General features: G+C 58.4%; 1 protein-coding gene across 2 annotated transcripts; it reads right to left on the minus strand.

The window, feature by feature from the left end:
- Positions 1–305: 305 nt before the first annotated feature.
- On the minus strand, positions 306–14,727 carry SLC38A3 (solute carrier family 38 member 3). Of its 2 annotated transcripts, XM_006053292.4 has the most exons (16): positions 14,576–14,727; positions 6,746–6,902; positions 6,565–6,646; positions 6,298–6,413; positions 5,642–5,715; positions 5,467–5,559; positions 5,302–5,383; positions 4,169–4,251; positions 4,017–4,075; positions 3,677–3,841; positions 3,501–3,580; positions 3,137–3,237; positions 2,777–2,901; positions 2,536–2,680; positions 1,342–1,445; positions 306–1,252 (listed from the first exon to the last, which is right to left on the minus strand). In XM_006053292.4, the coding sequence occupies exons 2-16, from the start codon at positions 6,844–6,846 to the stop codon at positions 1,148–1,150; spliced, it is 1,515 nt and encodes a 504-aa protein (XP_006053354.1). In that variant the 5' UTR covers positions 6,847–6,902; positions 14,576–14,727; the 3' UTR covers positions 306–1,147. The 2 variants fall into 2 exon arrangements, with proteins under 2 accessions (XP_006053354.1, XP_025127863.1); XM_025272078.3 differs by lacking the exons at positions 6,565–6,646; positions 14,576–14,727 and having other exon boundaries at positions 6,746–6,889.
- Positions 14,728–19,906: the final 5,179 nt, after the last annotated feature.

A 19,906-nucleotide genomic window follows, 5' to 3' on the forward strand; every position in this document is an offset into this window, starting at 1 on the left:
GCCTCACGTTGCCTCCTTCCGGAGGCCTCTCTCTGTCCCATTTCCTGGGGCCTCATTAATTCCTCCCCACCTCACCCCGTGAGAAAGCAGGTCTGTGCTAAGCCTGGCCCAGGCCCAGCACTGGGTCTCAGCATGCTGCTGCTTGGTTTGGGAGGCAGGGGATGGGGTGGGGTAGGGGACTCACCCTGTCCCACACTCATCCCAGGGAAACAGGCAGGGTGGGCTTCCATCAGCATCCATGTCCCAGCTCCCACCCACCTTCCAGGAACCCAGGCACCCTGGAGATCAAGAACATAAAGCACAGCTGGTCTTATGTATAATATTTATAAAAGGGGGCTGCTAGCTTCTCCACCCCTGCCCCAGACTGGCCCCTAGGGTCTTTGGTTCCCAGGGGCAGAGACACTCTGGGCCCTAGCCTCTTTCTTCTCCCAGCAGTGGAATGTGAACTGTGGCCTAGGCTTGGGGTGGGGGGGAGTCCCAGCCTCCCCAGGACTGGCAAAGGGCCAGAGAAGAGGTCCCTTGGGGGTGCCCATGCCCACCTCAATTGAAAACCAAGTTCTGGCCTCAGGGATAGGGTGAGGCCAGCGCAGGGGTTGCGGGGGTCAGGGGGGTGTCTGCTCCTGGGGCAGGGGGGAACGGGCAAAGAGAACTAGATTATCCAAGGGCCTGAGCCCCAGTGCCTGAAAGGGGCCTCAGGGACAGAAGGAGGAAAGGCAAGTGGGCTGAGGGAGATGAGGCCCCAGGGTGCAGACCATGGCCCGGCAGCAAGGTGGGGGGTGACTGCAGGCTGATTCAGCTCTGCGCACCCTCTACAGGCTGTGGAACCTGAGGGGGCAGCCACTGGGCCTCAGTCTATGCACCTGTGCAAAGAGGATAAGGGGCTTGGGTGGGATCTGAGGCAACAGGAAGGGAGCAGGGGTCCAGCCCCACCCTGCTCCCAGCTCAGGAAGCCCCTGCAGCCCAGGAGCTCAGTGGGGTAGTGGCCCGAGGGCCTTGGTCCTGGTGCTAACAAACTGGGCAGGGCCAGATGCCAGTGCCCAGCATGCCTTTCTCCTCCCCCCTGCCGACTGGCCACTAGGTGGGAGCAGGGACTGAGGAGTCTGGGCAGGAGGACGAGGACGAGGAGACAGGAGATGCGGGGGTCATCCTAGTGGCTCCCTCCGTGCCGACTGGTGCCCGAGACCCAGTCCATGATGATGAAGCTCAGGCTCATGGTCATCAGCAAGATGCCAAGTGCAGCAAAACAAAGAGCCTGTGGGGTCAGAAGTCAGGGTCAGGCCTGAGGTCAGGGCAGACCCCCTCAGCCTCACACCAGCCCACCGACCTCCAGGCCCTTCGCACCAGGATTTTGGGGGTAGACCTTGCAGGTTCCTTCTCAGTGGGTATGATGCGAAAGTAGAAAATAGCTGGGAAGATGAAGATGAGGCACGGGGCAGATGTGGCACCTGCAAAGACATGGCCACTGTTGGCTCCTCACAGAGGATGAGATAGTTGGATGGCTTCACTGACTCAGTGGACACGACCTTGAGCAAACTCTGGGAGACAATGAAGGACAGGGAAGCCTGGCGTGCTGCAGTCCATGGGTTCGCAAAGAGTTGGACACGACTGAGCGACCGAAGATCACGACTGCTGGTTCACTTCCACCTACTGGCTAAAGTTCAGGGCGGGACACTTCAATGAGATCAAACATTCCTTGATGAGGGAGTCTCAACATGAAACTCCACTTGAGAACTCTGCCTGATTCTGGAAAGTCCGTCAGCCCCTCCCCTTTTTCTCCATCCACCAGGATAGAAGGCTAGGGCTTTTGGTATCTGAAGACTCTGTCAGTGAAAGATAGCAAAAAGACAGGCCAAGAGATAGAGACAAAGCTTTGAGGATATTGGGCTGCTGGATACAGCTATTCCTGAAGGCATTTCAATCAGCTGAGCCCATGCATTACTTTATGCTTAATTCATTTTGAGCCAGATTTCAGACATATAGAACCAAGAGTCTTGTCTATGATATAAATGCTACTCAGTCCCCAGGTGAGTGTGTTGGTCCTTGCAGAGTTGAAGAGTCAGCCTCCTGAGTTGAGTCACCCCAAAGATGTCAGAATTGTTTGATCTTCCCGCTCAGAGCTCCAACTGGGACAGTTGGACAAAAGCCCAAATCTATAGTTCCATGATCCTGGGGCTGAATCAAGGCTCTCTGCTTAATAGCTATATGGCTCTCCCTTAATCACTGTACACTTCCTCATATGTGGGGTGGGGAAAAGGCCTGATGAGATCCTTTGTGGAGGCCCCTTGACCCCTGGGCTCCACCCCATCCCCCAACACCACCAGCAAGGGTAACTGACCCGGTGGTTCTGAGCCCTCAAAATGGATTAAGAGACCCTGAAGAACAAATCTCAGATGGGAGGCCAAGCTGTCTGTGCACATGGCAGGCAGCCATCTCTTAAATGTAGGGTATGAGCTCAGGAATCTGCCAGGGTTTGCAGAGAGGAACTTGCCTGGGGCAGTACCCTGCCTCCATTCACAGGAGGGCCAGACCCCTTACCGATGACCCCGAAGATGCCCAGGATGTTGGGGGCAAAGATGACCAGCAGGTTGATACACGTGAGCAGGACAACAGCAATGAGCACGTGGCGCAGCCAGCTGAACTCGCGGTTGGGAAACAGAATCTGCTGGAGGGCGCGGCGTACCTGGGAAGCGGTGCGGGGAGAGTCATCAATCTGTCAACTGCCTCGGTCCACCCCCGCCACCCCGCCATGGGCCTGGCCACGTGCACATTGGCTCACCGGGAACAGAACGATGGGCACTGTGAGTGTGACTGCCGTCAGCACAGCCACGCGCACGCACAGGATCAGCACATCAAACGGGTCCACCTTGCTGTAGGTGTGCAGCAGCTCGGACTCTACCCCGTCTGCGGCAGGCAGGGAGGGTGGTCAGCAGGAGGTCCAGGGAGGGGGCTGGGCTCTGAGCCTGGGTTGACCCTGACACTGTGGGGAGTGGCAACCGACTCACCTCCACAGCCGCAGGGCACAGACAGGCATCACAGACCTAATGAGCGCCTATAGTACGCAGGGTGCTGTGGCCACTGGCCAGCCCCCTGCCCCCCAGCCTGGCCTCTGCCTCTGCCCCCCATGGTCCAGCCATACCGTAGAAGGTGAGGTAGCCGAAGAGGGCAGCCAGGAAGTACATGACATACATGACGGCGATGGAGAGGTTGGAGATCCGCTGCATCTTCCTCTTGGAGGGGCTATGGGGCAGCAGGGGAGGGGACTGGTGCCAAGCTGGGCAACACTGGGAAACCCCCGGGTGTCCTGGGGGCTCTCTCTGGCAACACACTCTCACCATCTGGTAGCTCAGGGAGCCTCCTTCTTGCCCCCGGTCACCCCTCTGGCAGCCACAGAGACCTTGGATAAAATGACTTGGCTCCTGACATTCCTCCCCGCTTAGGACCACCTCCATTCACTCCAGGGAGAAGAAGCACCTCCCCATCTCCCATACGTGGATACCTACTCCTTGAGCTCCGTGTAGATGGGCAGCACCTCAGGGTGGCAGACAAAGGCAAAAGCCATGATGGGGATGGTGTATGCCGTCTGAAGAAACACAGATTCTGTGTCAGGACAGGCCACCCCCCTCACCAGTCCCACACTCTCCCCAGGCCTGCTGCCCCTCCCCTGGCCTGCTGCTACCTGAGTGTTTAGCGTGAAGTAACTTGGGGTGCAGAATGCCCCGGCCTCCATCTTGGCCTGCAGCCCTGCCTCGTCTTTGTCGATCTCCATGAGGCTGACGTTGCTTGTCACGTTGGTCACATTGGGGGACAGCGGGCAGGGCACGTGGAACTTTTTGTAGATGACCTAGGTGGGTGGTGGAGAGGGGGCAGGGAGAGGATGAGGGCATCAGGGCCAGGCAGGGGTCCTGGGAAGTCACTGTGAAGCCACGTGCAGATCCGGACGTTTGGAGCTGCCCTCCTGACCCAGGCTGCCCAGAAAGACCTGCCCCCTCCCTGAACCCGGGTGGAGGGTGACTCACTGCAATTAGGAAGAACATCATGCAGCTGAGGGAGAAGCCGCTGGAGTAGCCCAGGTAGCCTGCCAGGTGGGGGAGTGGGCATGTGAGTCAGAGGGGCCCTCCCATGCCTGCCCCAGGCCCCAGGCCCCAGGCCCTGGCGCTGCCACACTCACCGAGCTGCCGCATCAGGGCTAGGGGCAGAATGACAACGACGGAGACCAGGATCACCAGGTAGTTCCCATTCGTGTACCAGTCCCTGCAGGGGCAAAGTGGGGAGCCGAGGTTACAGTGGCGCGGCTGCCTCGCCTTCAGTCGGGGTCACCACTGAGCGACGCCACGCAGCAACCTCTGAAGAAGACTTGTCCCCACCTCCGAGTCTCCCTTTCCCCATCTGCAAAATGGGCCCACTCCCAGCGTTCTCCGGGGCAGGGTGAGGACTAGCACACGCAGCTCCCGCTTGGTAACCATCACGGTTACAGTCACTGTGGCTGTTTTTCCCAGGGCGCACAGATCTGGGTCCAGCCTGCCCAGGAAGTAGCCCTAAGGGGGTGGGATGAAAAAACCTGGGTCTGGGGAGGTGGTGAGGCATTTTCCATGGGGGTCTCAGGGACTTGCCAACCACCTGAGCTCCTTGTGGTGGCCCCAGGACCAGGACCTTCATCCTACGTCATCTGGCCCACGCCCTCAATAGACAGTGGGCATAGGGATGAGGAAAGAGACCCTCCTTCCAGGGCAAGTCCAAAGGCCAACTCCACAGGAGAGGCCCCCAGGGCCTGGGCACCGAATCCTGGCTGTTTGTTTCCACCCGGAGCTGCTCACAGCCACACGGCCCCTCTGCCTGCTGGGGCTGTGTTTCCAAGGGCAGGACCTGGCTTTCTTCTCTGTTCTTACCCACAAAACATGGCTATGCCATCAGTACTGGCTAAACTGATGATAGGCAACTGGGACACTGTGGGCTTAATTTCTTGGTTGGGGTGAGGTGGGGGGAAGCTAACACCCAAGCCATGGTCAGGAATAGCAGGAGCTTAGAGCTAAGCCCGAGGTTCTCAGGTCCTCCGTGCTCATGGCTTGGTCCAGGGCTAGGCGGGGCCAGCTTGCTCAGCCTCACCCCACCTCCCAGCCCCACATGGCTCTCCTGGGAAGGTTCCCTGAGGTGAATGTTAGCTTTTCTAGCAGCTCTCTGTCCCCTACTCCACCCTGGCTTGTCTCTCCCACTAGTCCAGCCTGAGCTCTGCTAGTGGCGGGCAGGGAGGGGTAGCCCAGAGCCTCCCACCCTCACCCAGCCCCGCCCCACCCTGGGGCTCACGAGGTCCAATCCTCCAGGTTCAGGAAGGTCTGTATGACAAGGGGCAGCTCGGACTTGATGATGTACAGGTAGCTGGACATGGCTGTGGGGAGAAGGGCAGGTCAGCCAAACCTGCTAGCCTTCAGCCTGCCCACTGCCCACTGTCGCCCCGTCCATCAGCTTCACCTCCGATGTTCTGCAGTGTGATGGCCAGGGCGGCCGCCAGCTTTCCTGGGGTCCCAAAGGCACGGTAGCCCAGCTGCTCATAGGCACGGATGCCTGTGGGGTCAGGGAACCATGACAGTCAGAAGAGCTCTCCCCAGCCCACTCCTCCCTGCTACAGGCCAAATTTGGGGCTCACCCACGATCCCTGAGGACTTGAGTAGCAGATGAATGGAGTAGCTGGACAGCAAGGCGACAGCTGTCAACAGGAACCTGGGGAAGGTGGATAAAAAGAGACTACTGGGGCTCTCCTGGCAAGCAGGGGATGATGAGCTCTGGGGAGGGGCTGGATGTGCGGGGTCCACAACCCAGGTGTCTGGACCCCCAACATATGTGGATGCAAACTTGACAGTCCCCAGGGGTGGCGAACACCACCCAGGTTGACCCAGGGTGGTCAGGACTCAAAAGAAACCCTCTGAGCACCACCTCTCACTGATATCTCGGAACAAAGATATTTTCCATTTAGGCTGCAGGGCAGAACTCCCAGGTAAGGACACGTGTACCCACATACGGCCTGGCCACTGGATTCATCCATCACGTGTTAAATGTGGTAGGACAGACTCAGGCCTGTTTGGCTGGCCCCGTGTCATCATCTCAGCAGGTTTACCAGGAAATGAGGTATATTTGTCTGGCCGGGGCTGTTTTGTTTTTTTTCCAGCTGTGGTTTGGGGTGAGTGTAAGTGCCCATCCACTGCAGCCTAGGTCTTGGGATAGGAAACTGACAGGTCCTGGGAGGTCAGGGTTGGTGGCCTGTTTGGGGCTCTTGTCTTTAGAAGGTTTGCTGAGGACACTCACAGGAAAAGGATGATGCCCGTGTTGGCCATGGCATAGGCGAGCCCCAGGATGCCACTGCCCATGATGGCATTGCTGAGGTTGAACACAGACATCCCAAATGACGTCTTCCCCTCGAACTGCAGGCACCAGAGTGAGACGGGAGGATGGGGTGAGTCAGCGAGGTGCAGAGGGCAAGCCAACGTTCCCTCCCTCACTGTCCCTCGGCCTCCCGGTGCGCCTCATCACTGCTCCCATGGCCCTGAGGCCCCGACTGCAGCCCCTGCTCACGTCGGTGAAGTGTGGCTCCTTGCTGGGGCTTTTTGGTAGGAAGCCTTCGCCCTCAACACAGCTCCGTCCAGGCCCCTCGACCCTGCAGGCACAGGCCAGGGCACGCAGCTCAGCTCTAGCCTCTTGCCCGCACCCCACTGACCCTGCCCTGCCATGTGCCACGGTGGGGTCTGGCGCTCACCTCTGGCCGCCAGCTGTGGGGGTGGTGACTGGGAGGAGACCCTCCAAGTGCTTGCCATTGGGCACCAACTCCACCATCTCCGTCTGCAGAGGTGCCTCCATGGCTCTGGGACCACCGCCACAGGAACACCAGCCCGCACACTGATGCTGTCGGACGTCTACAAAGCAGACAGTCCTGGTTATCCCCGCTCCTTGGGCTCGCGGCCCAGACTCCCACGGGAAGGCTGCTCTCTAGCACACCTCCCAGTTCACAGAGGACAGAATCGCTCGCGTCTGCCTGCTGTGTCTCTGGAAGCTGCCATTGCAGGGCAGAGCTCGCACCCCCGAGCCCTCCAGGCCACCCTGAGAGGACACCTCAGCCAGTACCTAGCACTTCCCCCTCCCACCACGGCCACATAGACATAGCGGCCCAGGCAAGTCTTTTGGGGGCCTTGCTTTTACCATCTGTGAAGTAAGGGTCAGCTGCATGACCTGACTTGCCACAGCCCGAGGGTGCTGAGTCCCAGGCCTCCAGGCCCCTCTCTAGGGGTGGGCCCTGGACTGACTCCCCCGCCCTGACATTAATACCGGGAGACGGTTTCCTGTGCCCTATGTGCCAGGGGCCTCCTAGCCAACCTAGAATGGCACTGCCCGACGGCTGGAGGCCTCGGGACAGGGCGAGGGCTGTGGGCCCTGTTCCCAGCCGCCCGGCGGGCTTTGCTGGCAGCCAGAACAAAAGGTCCTCTGTGGGCTGAGAGCTGGCGCTGGGAACGGCAGGCGCAGAGACTACCCCCCCGGAGTCAGGAGGCCTGAGGCGGTGCTGGGTGGCTGGACACCTGGGCCCTGCCTGCTCGGCTGCAAAGTGCCCTCGTGGCCTTCCAGGAAATGGGAGCCCCCAGAGCCCAGTTTTCTGGGCCACACAGACCTCACCCTCCACACAGCCCTGGCCTCAGGGCCATGTTCTTTCAAGCCTCTCCTCCCCTGCTGGGGAAGCCCCCACCATCAGGTGCCCACCCTTTGAGCAGACTCCCCACCTCCTGGAGCCCCAGGTCAGGAACTCAGGGCCTTGGCCAGCTGTAGATGGGCCTGGACCACTGGATCAGTCTTCCCTTCCCTGTGCTCTGCTGGACCTCAAAGGGATCCCCTCCTCCCCCTGCCCAACTCTGCCCGTTGCCCAGACAACTCACTGGCTCCTCTCCCATCACTGGGGCTGGGAGCCACCTACCCCATGTCTAGAAGGTACCTGGGCATAATGCCCCCAAGCATCTCTAAGGACATCCTGAAGGCCAGACAGAAGGCCAGGGCAGAGACCAGGGAGGCTGCAGCACTGCCAGGCAGGTCAGCCAGAGCCTAGTCTTGACTAGTCCCTCTGCCTGGGAACCCAGCATCCCGCTCCAAATCCCCCAGATCCTGATGGTGTCAAGTGCGCTCTTAAAGCTAGAGTACCAGGGGTCTCAGACTCAGCATTCAGGGCTGGGAGGGGGAGAGGGGAGACTAAGCTCAGGACTCAAGCCTCAGGCCACAGGCCCTAGTGTCCTTGGGGCAGCAACCACATGGAGTTGACCAAAGGACCTCTTTGTGATTGCCCCATGCAGCCCCAAGGCAGAGTTCTGATCCTAGGTACCTCAGTCCTGAAGACCCCATACCTGGCACCCTTGGACCACTTACCCTGGCTCTCCTTCCTCTGATGCTGGCAGCTATATCTTTCTCTCCTGGCCACATAGGACCATGACAATTTGAGCATCTCTTCTCATGCCCTCTTCCCATGGACCAGAGTCCCCCAGGTTGGCCTGTCCTCTTCATGCCCCTGCCCTGAGCCTCACTGAGAGCACCCCTCCAAGGACACCCACACCTGATCTCCAGAGTCACTCCAGAGTGCCCCCCGGCTCTCAGCTGGGGTTACCCTTGCCGGGCCTCCTGCCTTGGGCAGGCTGGGACAGGCCCTCAGGGTGTGCTGAGTCGGCAGATTGGACAAAACACTCTTCTCTGCCTTAATATTCTTCCCTAGCAGCCAAGCACTGCCTCCAGGGAGACCATAGCGCCTGGCACGGTCATGGCCAAGGTGCCCGAGGCCCTCGATTCAGGTTCCCCATCCCCTCGGCAGGACCTGAGGCCTAGACTTTCAGGTCCTGCCTAGTACTCATGATCAGTCAGTGCTGAGTCACAGGCTGGCCTGAGATCCCAGAGAGGACACAGAATACCTTTCCTCAAGTGGCTTCCAGTCTGGAAGGGACAAACTCCCCACCCCCCATCCCCTACCCAATGGCTCCTGCTGTAACGGAGCCACATAGTGCTGGGATTCAAAAAAGGAGAGAGAGGCATCAAGGAAGGCTTCCTGGAGGAAGAGGTGAGGGAGCCAGTTCTGAAATTCCAGCAAGAGCCCTCAAGGTGTGGAAACAGGAAAGAGCAGCTCAAGCAACGTGCACAGCATGGATGGGCAAAGGCCTCGAGGCAGGCTGTGAGGATAGTATGAAGGTTCTGTGGCCATAGACAAGCCTGACAGGGCCTTGAAGTTGAGGTCAAGGAGGCTGGATTTCAGTTAAGGCAGGACTACGGGCTGGAGGTGGAGGCAGGGTAGAATTAGCACTGGCCGACATGTGGACCCTGAACCATTCCCTGAGGCTGGCAGCCCATTTTTGACTGTTCCCATCTCTCAGGCCTGCCACGTCCCCAGGCCTCTTTGCTTCAGACATCTGGGTAGACTCAGGAGTTAGCCCTGCCTGAGGAAAGCAGCCAGGAGATTCTGAGCCACTGCAGAGAAAGCCCAGGGCGGACACTCTGGGTCTGCGGCCTGACCTGGCCCTGCCTCACAGTAGGATCATGGACAAACTATTCCTCACTCAGGACCTCAGTGTCCTCCTGCCCTCCGGGGGTTCTGTGAGGCTTGACCAAAGGTGGGGACAGAGTGAGGCGCCTCCCAGAGGACTTTGCCCCTAGAGCAGACCACAGGCCCCCAGAGAGGGGTCAGGCTCTTGGGTGGGGAGATCACGGCAGCCTTGAGCAGATCATCAGAACGGCAGCCGTCATGGGTGTAGCATGAGTTCAAGCAGTAAATCGATGGTACAGGCCACTGCCCTGGGGCCTGTTTGCTCTGTTGGGAGATAAGGGCCGAAGTGGAGCGGGGAGCCGGGGGCCAGAAGCCACCGGGATCGCACAGCAGGTAACGTCCGCCCACGCAGACATCACAGGGTGAGAATTCGTCAGGTACACCTCCTCGGCAGGCGTTGAGTTTGGCTAATTAAAGATTTCAAAATCCAGGCCATGGGGCCACTGCTTGCGTCAGCCGCTATGGGAAGCATGTCTCTCTGCCCTCATCCAGGTCCTGGGAGTCACCAGGGCTCTGAGCCCGGTTTTCCTCCCCCATGCGCAGGGACACAAGTGGGTCTGCAGCTTAGCTACAGGGAGAATCCACACTGTACTTCTTCCCTCAGTCCGGTGGCCGCATGCGCTGGTGGAGGCACTGAACCCACGGAGCTGGCTGCCATGGCCCCCCGGTTCCTTGAGCCTGGACGGCCCCCACCTCAGCTCAGATCTCAGGGCAGAGGCAGCAGGCCTGGCTTAAGGCTCCACTGTGCTCATCCCTGGGGGCTCAGGGGTGACGGCTGCCCCCAGTTCTAGCTCATGGGTCCTTACAACTTTCCTCATTGGCTGAGAGAAGATGCCCCTCCCAGCCTAGTGTCCACCTGCTTCTCCAGGCTTCAGAAGGAAAACAACCTCCTCAGACCAGACATTAGTCAACAGAGAAACTGGGTTTGCTGGACACATGTGGACTGTATGCTCTCAAGGCACAGCCACGGCGATTGGTGTGAAGCCGACTGCTGAGGTCAGGGGTCTAGGGACAGGCCATGTGGGAGGATGTTTAGAACAGGAGAGGATGCTTAAAAAAAAAAAAAAAGTACTTTGCCCCTCCTCGAGACGCACAACTCCAGGTTTTGACCTCAGCGGATCCAGTGGTCCATCTACTACTCCCTCATTGTCAACAACACTGAGTAAGTGACCAATGTGTGGCTAACCCCCGGCTGGAACTGAGGGGGTGGCAGACAGGAGGGGCCACATCCAGGGGAAGGCAAGTGGTGCAGAACAGCCATGTGCTGGCCACACCAACCCTCACTCTCTAGCTCCTTGGCCCCGTGCTTCTGTGTCTGGGTATCCGGAACCACCTAGGAGGATCTGAGGGCCCTTGCTGGGGCCGGAAGTTGGACTTCCCTGTGACAGGGTACACTTTCTAAACACTTAACAGATGCTTACCCTTGGGCCTATCCCCAGACACCTAGGCCTCCCCTCTTGCCTAACCCTGAACCCTCCTTGCTCAGGTTGCCCCCCAACCCAGTGGAAGCTGTGGTCAGAATCTCTTGGCTCAAGACTCAGCCAAGGCCAGCAGCAGCCCCCTTCCCCCCACTGCCAGCCTGCTGAGAAGGACGTGCAGCCCGAGGCTCAGCTGAAGCAAAGGACAGGACATCACGTGCCTGTGGCCCCCCCGGAGGCAGGGGAGACCCCGAGCCAGCCAGCCCATCCTCCTCCCTGCTGACCCGGAATCCCCTGGAGGCGGCCAAATATTTGGACAGCCGGATTTCTGGCCCCAAAGAAAGCTGGAGCCGGGGCCTGGGGCAGCTCAGGACTCATTGGAGACCCTGATGGGGAGGGGTGGGCGGCAAAAGACAAGATCAGCCTGGAGGAGAGGCACCATCCAATGTCAGGAAGAAGCAGAGAGAGTTGGAGGAAGGGAAGAGAGAGGGAGAAAACACACGCACACATGATATCTGTGCTCATGCAAACAGATCCAGACCAAGAGACAGACAGAGGTGGGGGAGATAAGAAACACAGATGGACCCAGAGGGACACAAGGGCGTCCCTGGTGGCTCAGATGGCAGAGAATCTGCCTGCAATGCAGGAGACCTGAGTTTGACTCCTGGGTCAGGAAGATCCCCTGGAGAAGGGAATGGCTACCCACCTAGTATTCTTACCTGGAGAATTCCATAGACCGAAGAGCCTGGTGGGCTACTGTCCATGGGGTCACAAAAGAGTCAGACATGACTGGGCGACTAACACACACACACGCATACACACAGAGGGATACAAAAAGAAAAAAATACACAGAGAGACAGATGTGTAGACATTCAGACAGGAAGACAGACAACCAGACAAGTGAGAGACGGATTGACAGAGGTGGCCAATCAGTTAGAGATAGCTAGATGTAGAAACAGACAGAGAGCCGGAATTACCAGACAGAGTGCCCCAGAAGGAGCAAGAAGTGGGCGGTGCCAGAGGCCCAGATGAGGGGCAGCAGGTCCAGTGGGACACCACAGCATCTCTGGATTCTTATGAGGGCAGGTTATGCCCTCATTAGCCAGGTAGAGACATTCAGAGGATGGGGCCACAGGCCAGGACGAGCTAGAAAACTCAGAGCCCCCAAGTCCAGCACCCACGGCTTGTGTACCCGCACAATAGGAAAGCTACAAGAGAGAACTGTCAGTTGGAATGACCCCATCCTCAGCAGCCACGCACGTGTGTAGACGTGCCGGCTGAGAGGCTGTGTACAGGACGTGGCCCGCAGAGCGGAAATTCAAATCCAAGCCACCCCAGGCCACAGGCCGGAAAGCCCCTCCTGCCCTGCAGCTGGTCCTTCCCTTTGGCCCCCAGTAACCCTGCCTGGTCCTCTAAAGAGCCCCCACCCTGCATCAGTCTTCTTATCCAGAGTCAAAGTCCAGCCCTCCACCCACCTGACAGTGTGCAGGGGGCACACAGTAGGCACTCAGTAAATATGAAATGAACAAAATGGGTTCAAAGTCTTTGGCAAGCCTCCAGGCCATCTCACCTGCTCCAGGTGGCATCTGGTTCCCCAGCCATGTCTGCCTGAGAACATCCCCCTGCAGCGCCCCTCACCTAGTAGGGTACAGGCTGCAAACCCACCCCAGCTTTCTGTGTGCACAGATGCCACAACTGTACCTTTCTTGCAGCCAACCGTTCCCCTAAAACAGTTCCCGCCTCAAACTGAGTGCCTGCCCCCTACCCAGCCCAGACTTTCAGGGTGCGCTCAGTTCAGCTCAAAAAACTTTCCCTGCCCCAACCCAAGCACCATAAACCACCTGGTCTGTCCTATTGCACTTCAATTTCTCCATCTCTGCAGGGCTCCAAGGCTACTTGGGTTTCCCTGGTGGCTCAGTGGTAAAGAATCTGCCTGTCAACACAGGAGATGCGGGTTCAATCCCAGGGTCAGGAAGATCCCCTGGAGAAGGGTATGGCAACCCACTCCAGTATTCTTACCTGGGAAATCCCATGGACGGAGGAGCCAAGCAGGCTACAGTCCATGGGGTTGCAAAAGAGTCAGACATGACTTAGCAACTAAACAACAACAACCAAGGCTACTTGCTAGGGAGCCTGCACTGGGACAGGAGCAACCAGCTCTCAAGATCTTGCCACTTGGAGCCTCATGGGGGGTGTTTGTGACATGGTCCCACAGAACCAGTACTGAACCAAAGGTGGATTGAAAAGCCAGTGAGGATAGGGCTCTATGAGCCCAGGCAGAATAAAATTCCAAGACATATAGCTCAACCTCAAGGAGCCAGAGATTCTCCTTCCTGATTACAAGTATTCCAGGCCTCTTGGAGATGTGCCAGGTCTGGCCTCATCTACCCCTGATTTTCCCCACCTTTGGCTCTTCCTACAGGAAGCCTTCCATGATTGTGCAGAGCCTCCCCTTCTCAAAGTGGACCTGTCTTTGGATCCCACCAGCTTTCTATGCTCCAGACTGAGAACCTCTGAGGGATTTGCTTCCCTTCCAGAAGGAAGTGAGCCCCCATGCCAGACTGTGCATTAAAGACGAAGGGCTTCTTTCAGGGCCAGCCAGAGGCCCAAGGCAGTCATGGAAGGAAGGACAGGATTGGCAGGCTGAAGGAAGGATGGGTCTGGGTCGAGGTGTCCCCCATGGTGCGAAGAGCTTTCACGTAGTCCCCCTCAGACCTGTCCCAGAGCATATACCTGGACTCAAGGCTCAGGTGACTGTGGTGGGGGTGGGGAGGCGGGTGGAGAGGGTGACTTCCCATAAGCCCCTCCCCTGGACTCTCCACCGGGTGTAAACAAACGCACGCACTTGCTGTGGCCAATCGAAGGGGCCAGTCGGGCTAGGGCGGGCTCCTGCGAACCTAGTCCCAGTCCTTCCCCTCCGCCCCTGCGCCGCTGCCAGCTCTCACACCTCGGTCCCAGTGCGCGTGGCGGGGAGGAGCGCAGACCAAGCCCCGCCTTCAGTCCGAGGAGCCACACTCGCCCAGTGCCCGCCGTGCCCGCTGGCGTGGCTGCAAATGGCATGGGCTCTGGGGCCAACGTGTGTCCCGTAGCCCCTCAGGAAGCCTGGCCGGATCTGCCCTCAAGCCCCTGCCTAAGGCAGCAGGATAAATATACCCTGACGCCCGCCTTGCCAGCCAGGCCGATTTGCTTGTCAGGGCGCCCGACGGGGCAGCGCTTCAGGGCCTGCTCCCGGGCCCTCTTAGGCCCCCCTCTGGGACCCTCTCGAGCCCGTCCCCGTGGGCCGTGCCTCAGCAAGCCCACGGCGCGCCACCCCAGCCCCTGACAAGGCGTCCCGTGACCCTGGCTCCGGGTACCGCCGACCCCGCCGGCCCTGCGAGAGGCCCCGGGACGACGAGGTGCCCCTCCCGGACACCAGCTCAAGCTGGGAGCTGGCGGGTCCCCAGAGCCTGCAGCTCTCCGGGCTTTGGTTTCCCGGAGGCTGGGGCGCCTGCCCGGAGCCAGGGCGGGTGAGGGGACCTGCCCGGAGTCCAGATCCGGACGCGAAAGTGGACAGTAGGGTTCCGCCCGCCCGGTGCCCCTAGGAGGGGGTCGGCGCCCCCAGCGGTACCTGGCCTCGCGGGAGGGGACGCGCGGTGCTCCGCTCGAGTCGGTGCTGTCCGCTCTGCCCACGGCGGAGCTCGGCGGCGCGGGATGAAGGGCGCCCAGCCCCGCCCCCGGCCCGCCCCCGGCCCTCCAATCCTGGGCGGCCCGCGGGAGGAGGGGCCGGTCGGGAGAGAGGCGGGGGCCCTCGGCAGGCCTGGAGCAAAGGGGAAGCCCTTAGGTAGGACAGCAGCTGCTCCGAAAGGGGCTCAGGGGCGTCTTGTTGGGAGAATGCTTTCGTCCAGGACAGATTCTCTCTAAGGTCTCCGAGTGCCCCCTTAACCCCTGAAGTGCTCTGCCCTCACTTCCCTTGAGCCAGAAGGGGCTTTTCAGCCAAGAGTAATGGCAACAGAGCCATGCTTAACCTCAGCGAAAGGTGCTTTGAATGGGGGACTTTCAGACATCACTTAGGCAAAAGATATCTTTTCTGCCGGCCTCACCCTTCTCAAGCAGAGGCGGGATAGGGTGAGGACAGGGACTCTGCATCAGTTCTGTCCTCACTGCAGATAAGCGAAAGAGACTGAGGGTAGAGTGAGGACGGGGGTGGAACAAGGCTTGGCTCCTGTTGATCCTTGCCTGTGTCTCCCTGGCCATGCCCCCACCCCTACTTCCTTATTTCTGAAGAGTAGGAGACAGCTGTGTCTGCCCATGGGAAGTGTGGTCTGGGACTTGGTGCCTTGGCGGAAAGGGTTTCAGGGTGGTCCTGGTGTTCCTGGCTGAGGGCTCCTAATCCCATCCTTGCCTGCTTCTTAGCCAAAGCCTTAGTGCTCAGAGGTGCATGGTGGGTGTTAAGTCCCACCCCCCCCCCCCACCCCAGGCGTAACCAGCAGTAAACTGGGGAAGGCCCTAACCTGGGGAGTGAGCTGGAGGGGGTACTGTTCGCCGAACAGCTGTCTCTCGCTTCTCAGCCACTAGCTCTGATCCGATTAATCCATGGCCTCTGCTGTTCCTAGCCAAGCTGGATGTCTCTGTGTCAAGTCCGTCCCCCTCCCTGGTATTGGGGAGAATGCCCTCAGAAGACAGGCCTCACCCCTTCCCTGCCCTGGGTTGGGAGTCAGGACTCCAGGATTCTCTTCCTACTGACTCACAGCACCACCACAGCCAAGCCCTAGCGTACCTCAGTTTCCCTCTGTGTCACAAGGAGATAGCTGTCTTTTCCCCTGGCCTGAAGGAAGCTGTGAATCAAGGACAGAGGACTCAGCTTTGGCTGGGAAGGCCAGGGGGCTGGGTGGACTAAAGAGAAAGGCATTGGGATGGTGGCAATCCTTGAAAACCTCAAACCATCTAAACTGCCTCCCTGCTGAGGGCTGCAAAACAGGAAGGGACTGGCTGTCCCTCTTAATCTGGGGCTGATGTAATCCCCAGATCACAGCTTACTTTGGTCCTGAGAGACCCTAAAACTCACCATCTGAGGGGCTTTAGGACTGCCCGTGGGACAGAGTCAAATAGGAGAGGTGCTGACCAGGGTCTCAGTTCTGCCCCACCCCCCCAACCTCCACACATCCTGGGTGCTCACAGAAGCCATCTGCCAAGGACTGGGTGCTCCTATTGGCAGTTCCTGAGGAGCCAGGTCTGGCTTCAAGGTCACCGGCATGTGGGTGTTGGGGTCCTCAATCCAGTCTGGAGGGAGCCGGGGCCAGCTGGGCTGGGCTGCTGTGAGAGGCCCCAGGGCGGCATGGTGTGGGGTCCCTGGGCCAGGCCAGTTGTGGCCCAGCTGGGGGAGGAGCTGCCTGTTTGTTGATGCTAGGCCTGGGCCCCAGCCAGGGCAAACACAGCTCAGAGGCCTTTCCTGCCACCTGCCGAATATCCCAGCCCAGCTTGAGGTGGCCGGACAGCTGGCAGTCTTCATGGGGCTCCGAGAGGTACCAGGCACCTTCTCCCAGAGGCTGGAGGGAATGTCCGTTCACGCAGCTGCAATGCTGGGGGCAGCCACCTGGAGTGGAAGATGGGGGGGAGCTTTATCTCAACCTGTGGCCCAGCCCCCTACCTTCGAGCCCCCATCTCCAGAAACTGACACACAGCCCCAAGAAACTGCCAGATATATGAGGCAGAACGTAGGGTCCCAGGATCACTCAGACTCTTCTTCCAGGATCCTGGCAGCCCTTTGCTCTGCTCTTCCCTCTTTAGTCATATGTTCTCAGCCTCCAGCTAGGCAGCCTCCTCTCAGCTTGCCAGCACATCCCATGGCATGTTGGCTACACAGCATCCCAAGACTCTCTTCTACCATGAGGCTCCATTTTCATCTTCAACCCAGTCCTCTTCAGAGCCTAGCATCTGTATCCACTGATTCCTCCGACACACTGCAGGCACCTGCCTCACACCCAGACAGCCTCCCTGACACCCTCCCGACCTGCTCCTCTTCCCAGCTGGCCTCTTCACTTCCCCCACTGCCCAGCTGGCCAAGCTCTTTCCTCCTGTTCCAAGAACATGCCAGCCTTCACTTCCCTGTACCTCTGCAGTCCTGGTTCCCCATCCTGTCCCACATCCTTGGCAAACTCTCGCTTGTCCCTCAGTAGCCAAATGAAGGATCACCTCTGAGCCCCCAGAAAGAGCCAGCTCTTTCTTCCTACACCGACTGCAGCAGCTCTTGCCGCCCCACCACACAGCTGCAGCCCAGTGTCTCCAAGCACTCTGTGTGGGTCCTTGAGGCAGGAAAGCTCCTGCCAGGTTAGAGCGTGCAGATCAGGAAAAGCCTGAAGGAGAAGCAATCTGTGGGCTTGGCTCTGCCAAGGGGAAGAAAGACACCTGCCAGTGTGGGGAAGAGAGGGCATGGTGGACAGAAGGAACAGCTTAGCCACGGGAACCGTGAATGAGTATGAGATTAGCACTGATAGGCGGGAGGCTGTGTGCAGGGCGAGACCCTTGGCCTGGAGTCACGTCGGGGGCTTTCAAGGCCTTAGAGGAGAGGGTGGTTTTCACCTCCACATCCCGGGGTTGAGGACCCACACTTACAGCTCCTGACAACACTCTGCCCAGCTTGGTGTTTGGGAGGCTCCCCTTTGGTCCCAAGCAGGGGGTTAGGGCTGTGGAAGTCTAGAACGGACCCATAGGCAAACCCTCCTGTCTGGTTCTCCCCTGGCCTTCATCCACAGAGCTCGTGACCTTCTGGCTAGAGCCTGTCCCCACAGCCCTGGAGGGCCCCCCTCTCTCCCCCGAGACCTGGCCCCCAGCTTCTTTGGCCACTGAAGCGGCTTAATGAGCCCAGATCACGTGGGCCCCCCATGCCTGTGGGGAGGGCCCAAGCCCCCAGTGGCCACCCGACCAGGCCCTGACGTCAGCAGCATTAACCGTTCACCAGGCCTGTTTAATCTCTGTTCCATGGCTGCGCCAGGTTCGCCCCGCCAGAGTCCGAGTCGAAGGCCGTGAAGGCCCCCAGGGGCACCTTGGCGTTGAGGTCAGCGGGGATGGTGGTGGCTGGAGGTGCGCATAATAAACGCCCCCTGCCTATAAGATGAGGGTGGGGCCACATGTTGACTCTGGACCAGCTCTCTGATCTTCTGCCCTGGACTGTGAATCAGGCACTGGGCATCCATTGATCCTGCTCGCTAGGGTATAATTTACACTGGTGTGGTAAGTGGGGCTGAGGAGGCTTCCATCCGGGAGACTTGCCCCTCTCCCTCCACTTGATGGCCATGAACAGGGCAGCTGGAGGCCAGGCAGAGTCTCCAGTCTGTGGGATCCAAGAATATTGGCTCAGAATCCTAGCCCCTAGGGTCAGAGCCTGGAGTGTGGGGTCCAGCACCTCCATGGTATTGGCCTCTTCTCTGTCTCTTGCCAAGGAAGCCTGGGTAGCTCATCACCTTTCTTCTGAGACAAGGTGGCTAGGCAGACTTCCCCATGAGCCCAGCTCTCCGGACAGCTTTCTCTGTCTCAAGCCTGCCTCCTCCAGCCTTTCAAAGCTTTCTGTCTTCCGCCTTGCCCCTCCCCATGAAATCCTGCCATCACCCTCCCCTGCCTCACCTCACTCCAGTAAATTGTTTGGGCAGAGAGTCCTTAGCAGGGATGAGCAGCCCAGCTCAGCCAGGCCCCAAACCACCCAGTGGGATCCTGAAACACTGACCCGAGCCCCATCCTCCCCCTCAGGCCTCTGAGCAGCACCAGAATGGCTGCCCACACGTGTCCTGGGCTCCCTAACTTATCCGGTGTCCCTGCACCTCCACCCCATGCTCACGCCTGCGCACGCTCACTCTCCCCTTCTAGCCCCACGCAGGCTCACTGTGCCACTTCCGCCTGGACACTGAGGACGCTGCCCGCATGCTGCCTTCTGCCCAGTCCCAAGGATCTGTCTGACTCCTGGATCTCTCCCCCAAGTGGCCACAGGTCCAGAAAACTCAGTCCTCTCAACACTCCTTTGCAGCCCCAGCTTAGTGGGGGCATCACATGCACTTGATCACTGTACAAATTCAGACCCTTGTCACTGAGTCCCACTCCTTGAAGATGTTGGTCCTATGGAGTAATGACATAAATCTCTTCCTCATGGAGCCTCCCAGCCCCACTCCTCTCATCCCCCCATGCCTAGCCTCCAGGAAAAGTGTGTGTCCCTATACACATGCTTTTATGAAAATTTTTATGATTATTTTTTCCAGAAACAGATTTGGAAAATAGTATTGATGATTTTACTCCCATTAAAGCCAAGAATGTGAGAGTGATAGTTGCTCAGTCATGTCCAACTCTTTGCAATCCCATGGACTGTAGCCCGCCAGGCTTCTCTGTCCATTGGATTCTGCAAGCAAGAATACTGGTGGGTTGCCATGATCCGGGTCTCCTCTATATAACACTATAAATACTGTTTTAAGTATAAATAAAATACTTAAGCTTAAAGTAGGACTTTCCAGGTGGTGCTAGTGGTAAAGAACCCACCTGCCAATGTAGGAGACATAGATGCAGGTTCAATCCCTGGATTGCGACATAAGAGACGCAGGTTCGATCTCTGGGTCGGGAAGATCCCCTGGAGGAGGACATGGCAACCCACTCCAGCATTCTTGCCAGGAGAATCCCATGGACAGAGGAGCCTGGTGGGTTACAGCCCATAGGGTCGCAAAGAGTCAGACACGACTGAAGCAACTTAGCACGCGTGCACAAGCTTAAAGTAATGCTGTGAATTTTAATATGCTTACTTTTGACTTATTTGATGTTTCTTCAACTACTTTAATGTTCCGTAAAAAAAAAATTAACCTTTAAAACTACATGAAAACATATATGATAGGAGTGGACATTTTTCCTTTTGCTTTGGGGTCCAATATGGTCCCGCCAGGCTCTCTTGGATCTTGTCTTGATAAAAAATTTTGATATTCTGTTC

Source organism: Bubalus bubalis, chromosome 21, assembly GCF_019923935.1.
Source record: "Bubalus bubalis isolate 160015118507 breed Murrah chromosome 21, NDDB_SH_1, whole genome shotgun sequence".
Taxonomy (NCBI): Eukaryota; Metazoa; Chordata; class Mammalia; order Artiodactyla; family Bovidae; genus Bubalus; species Bubalus bubalis.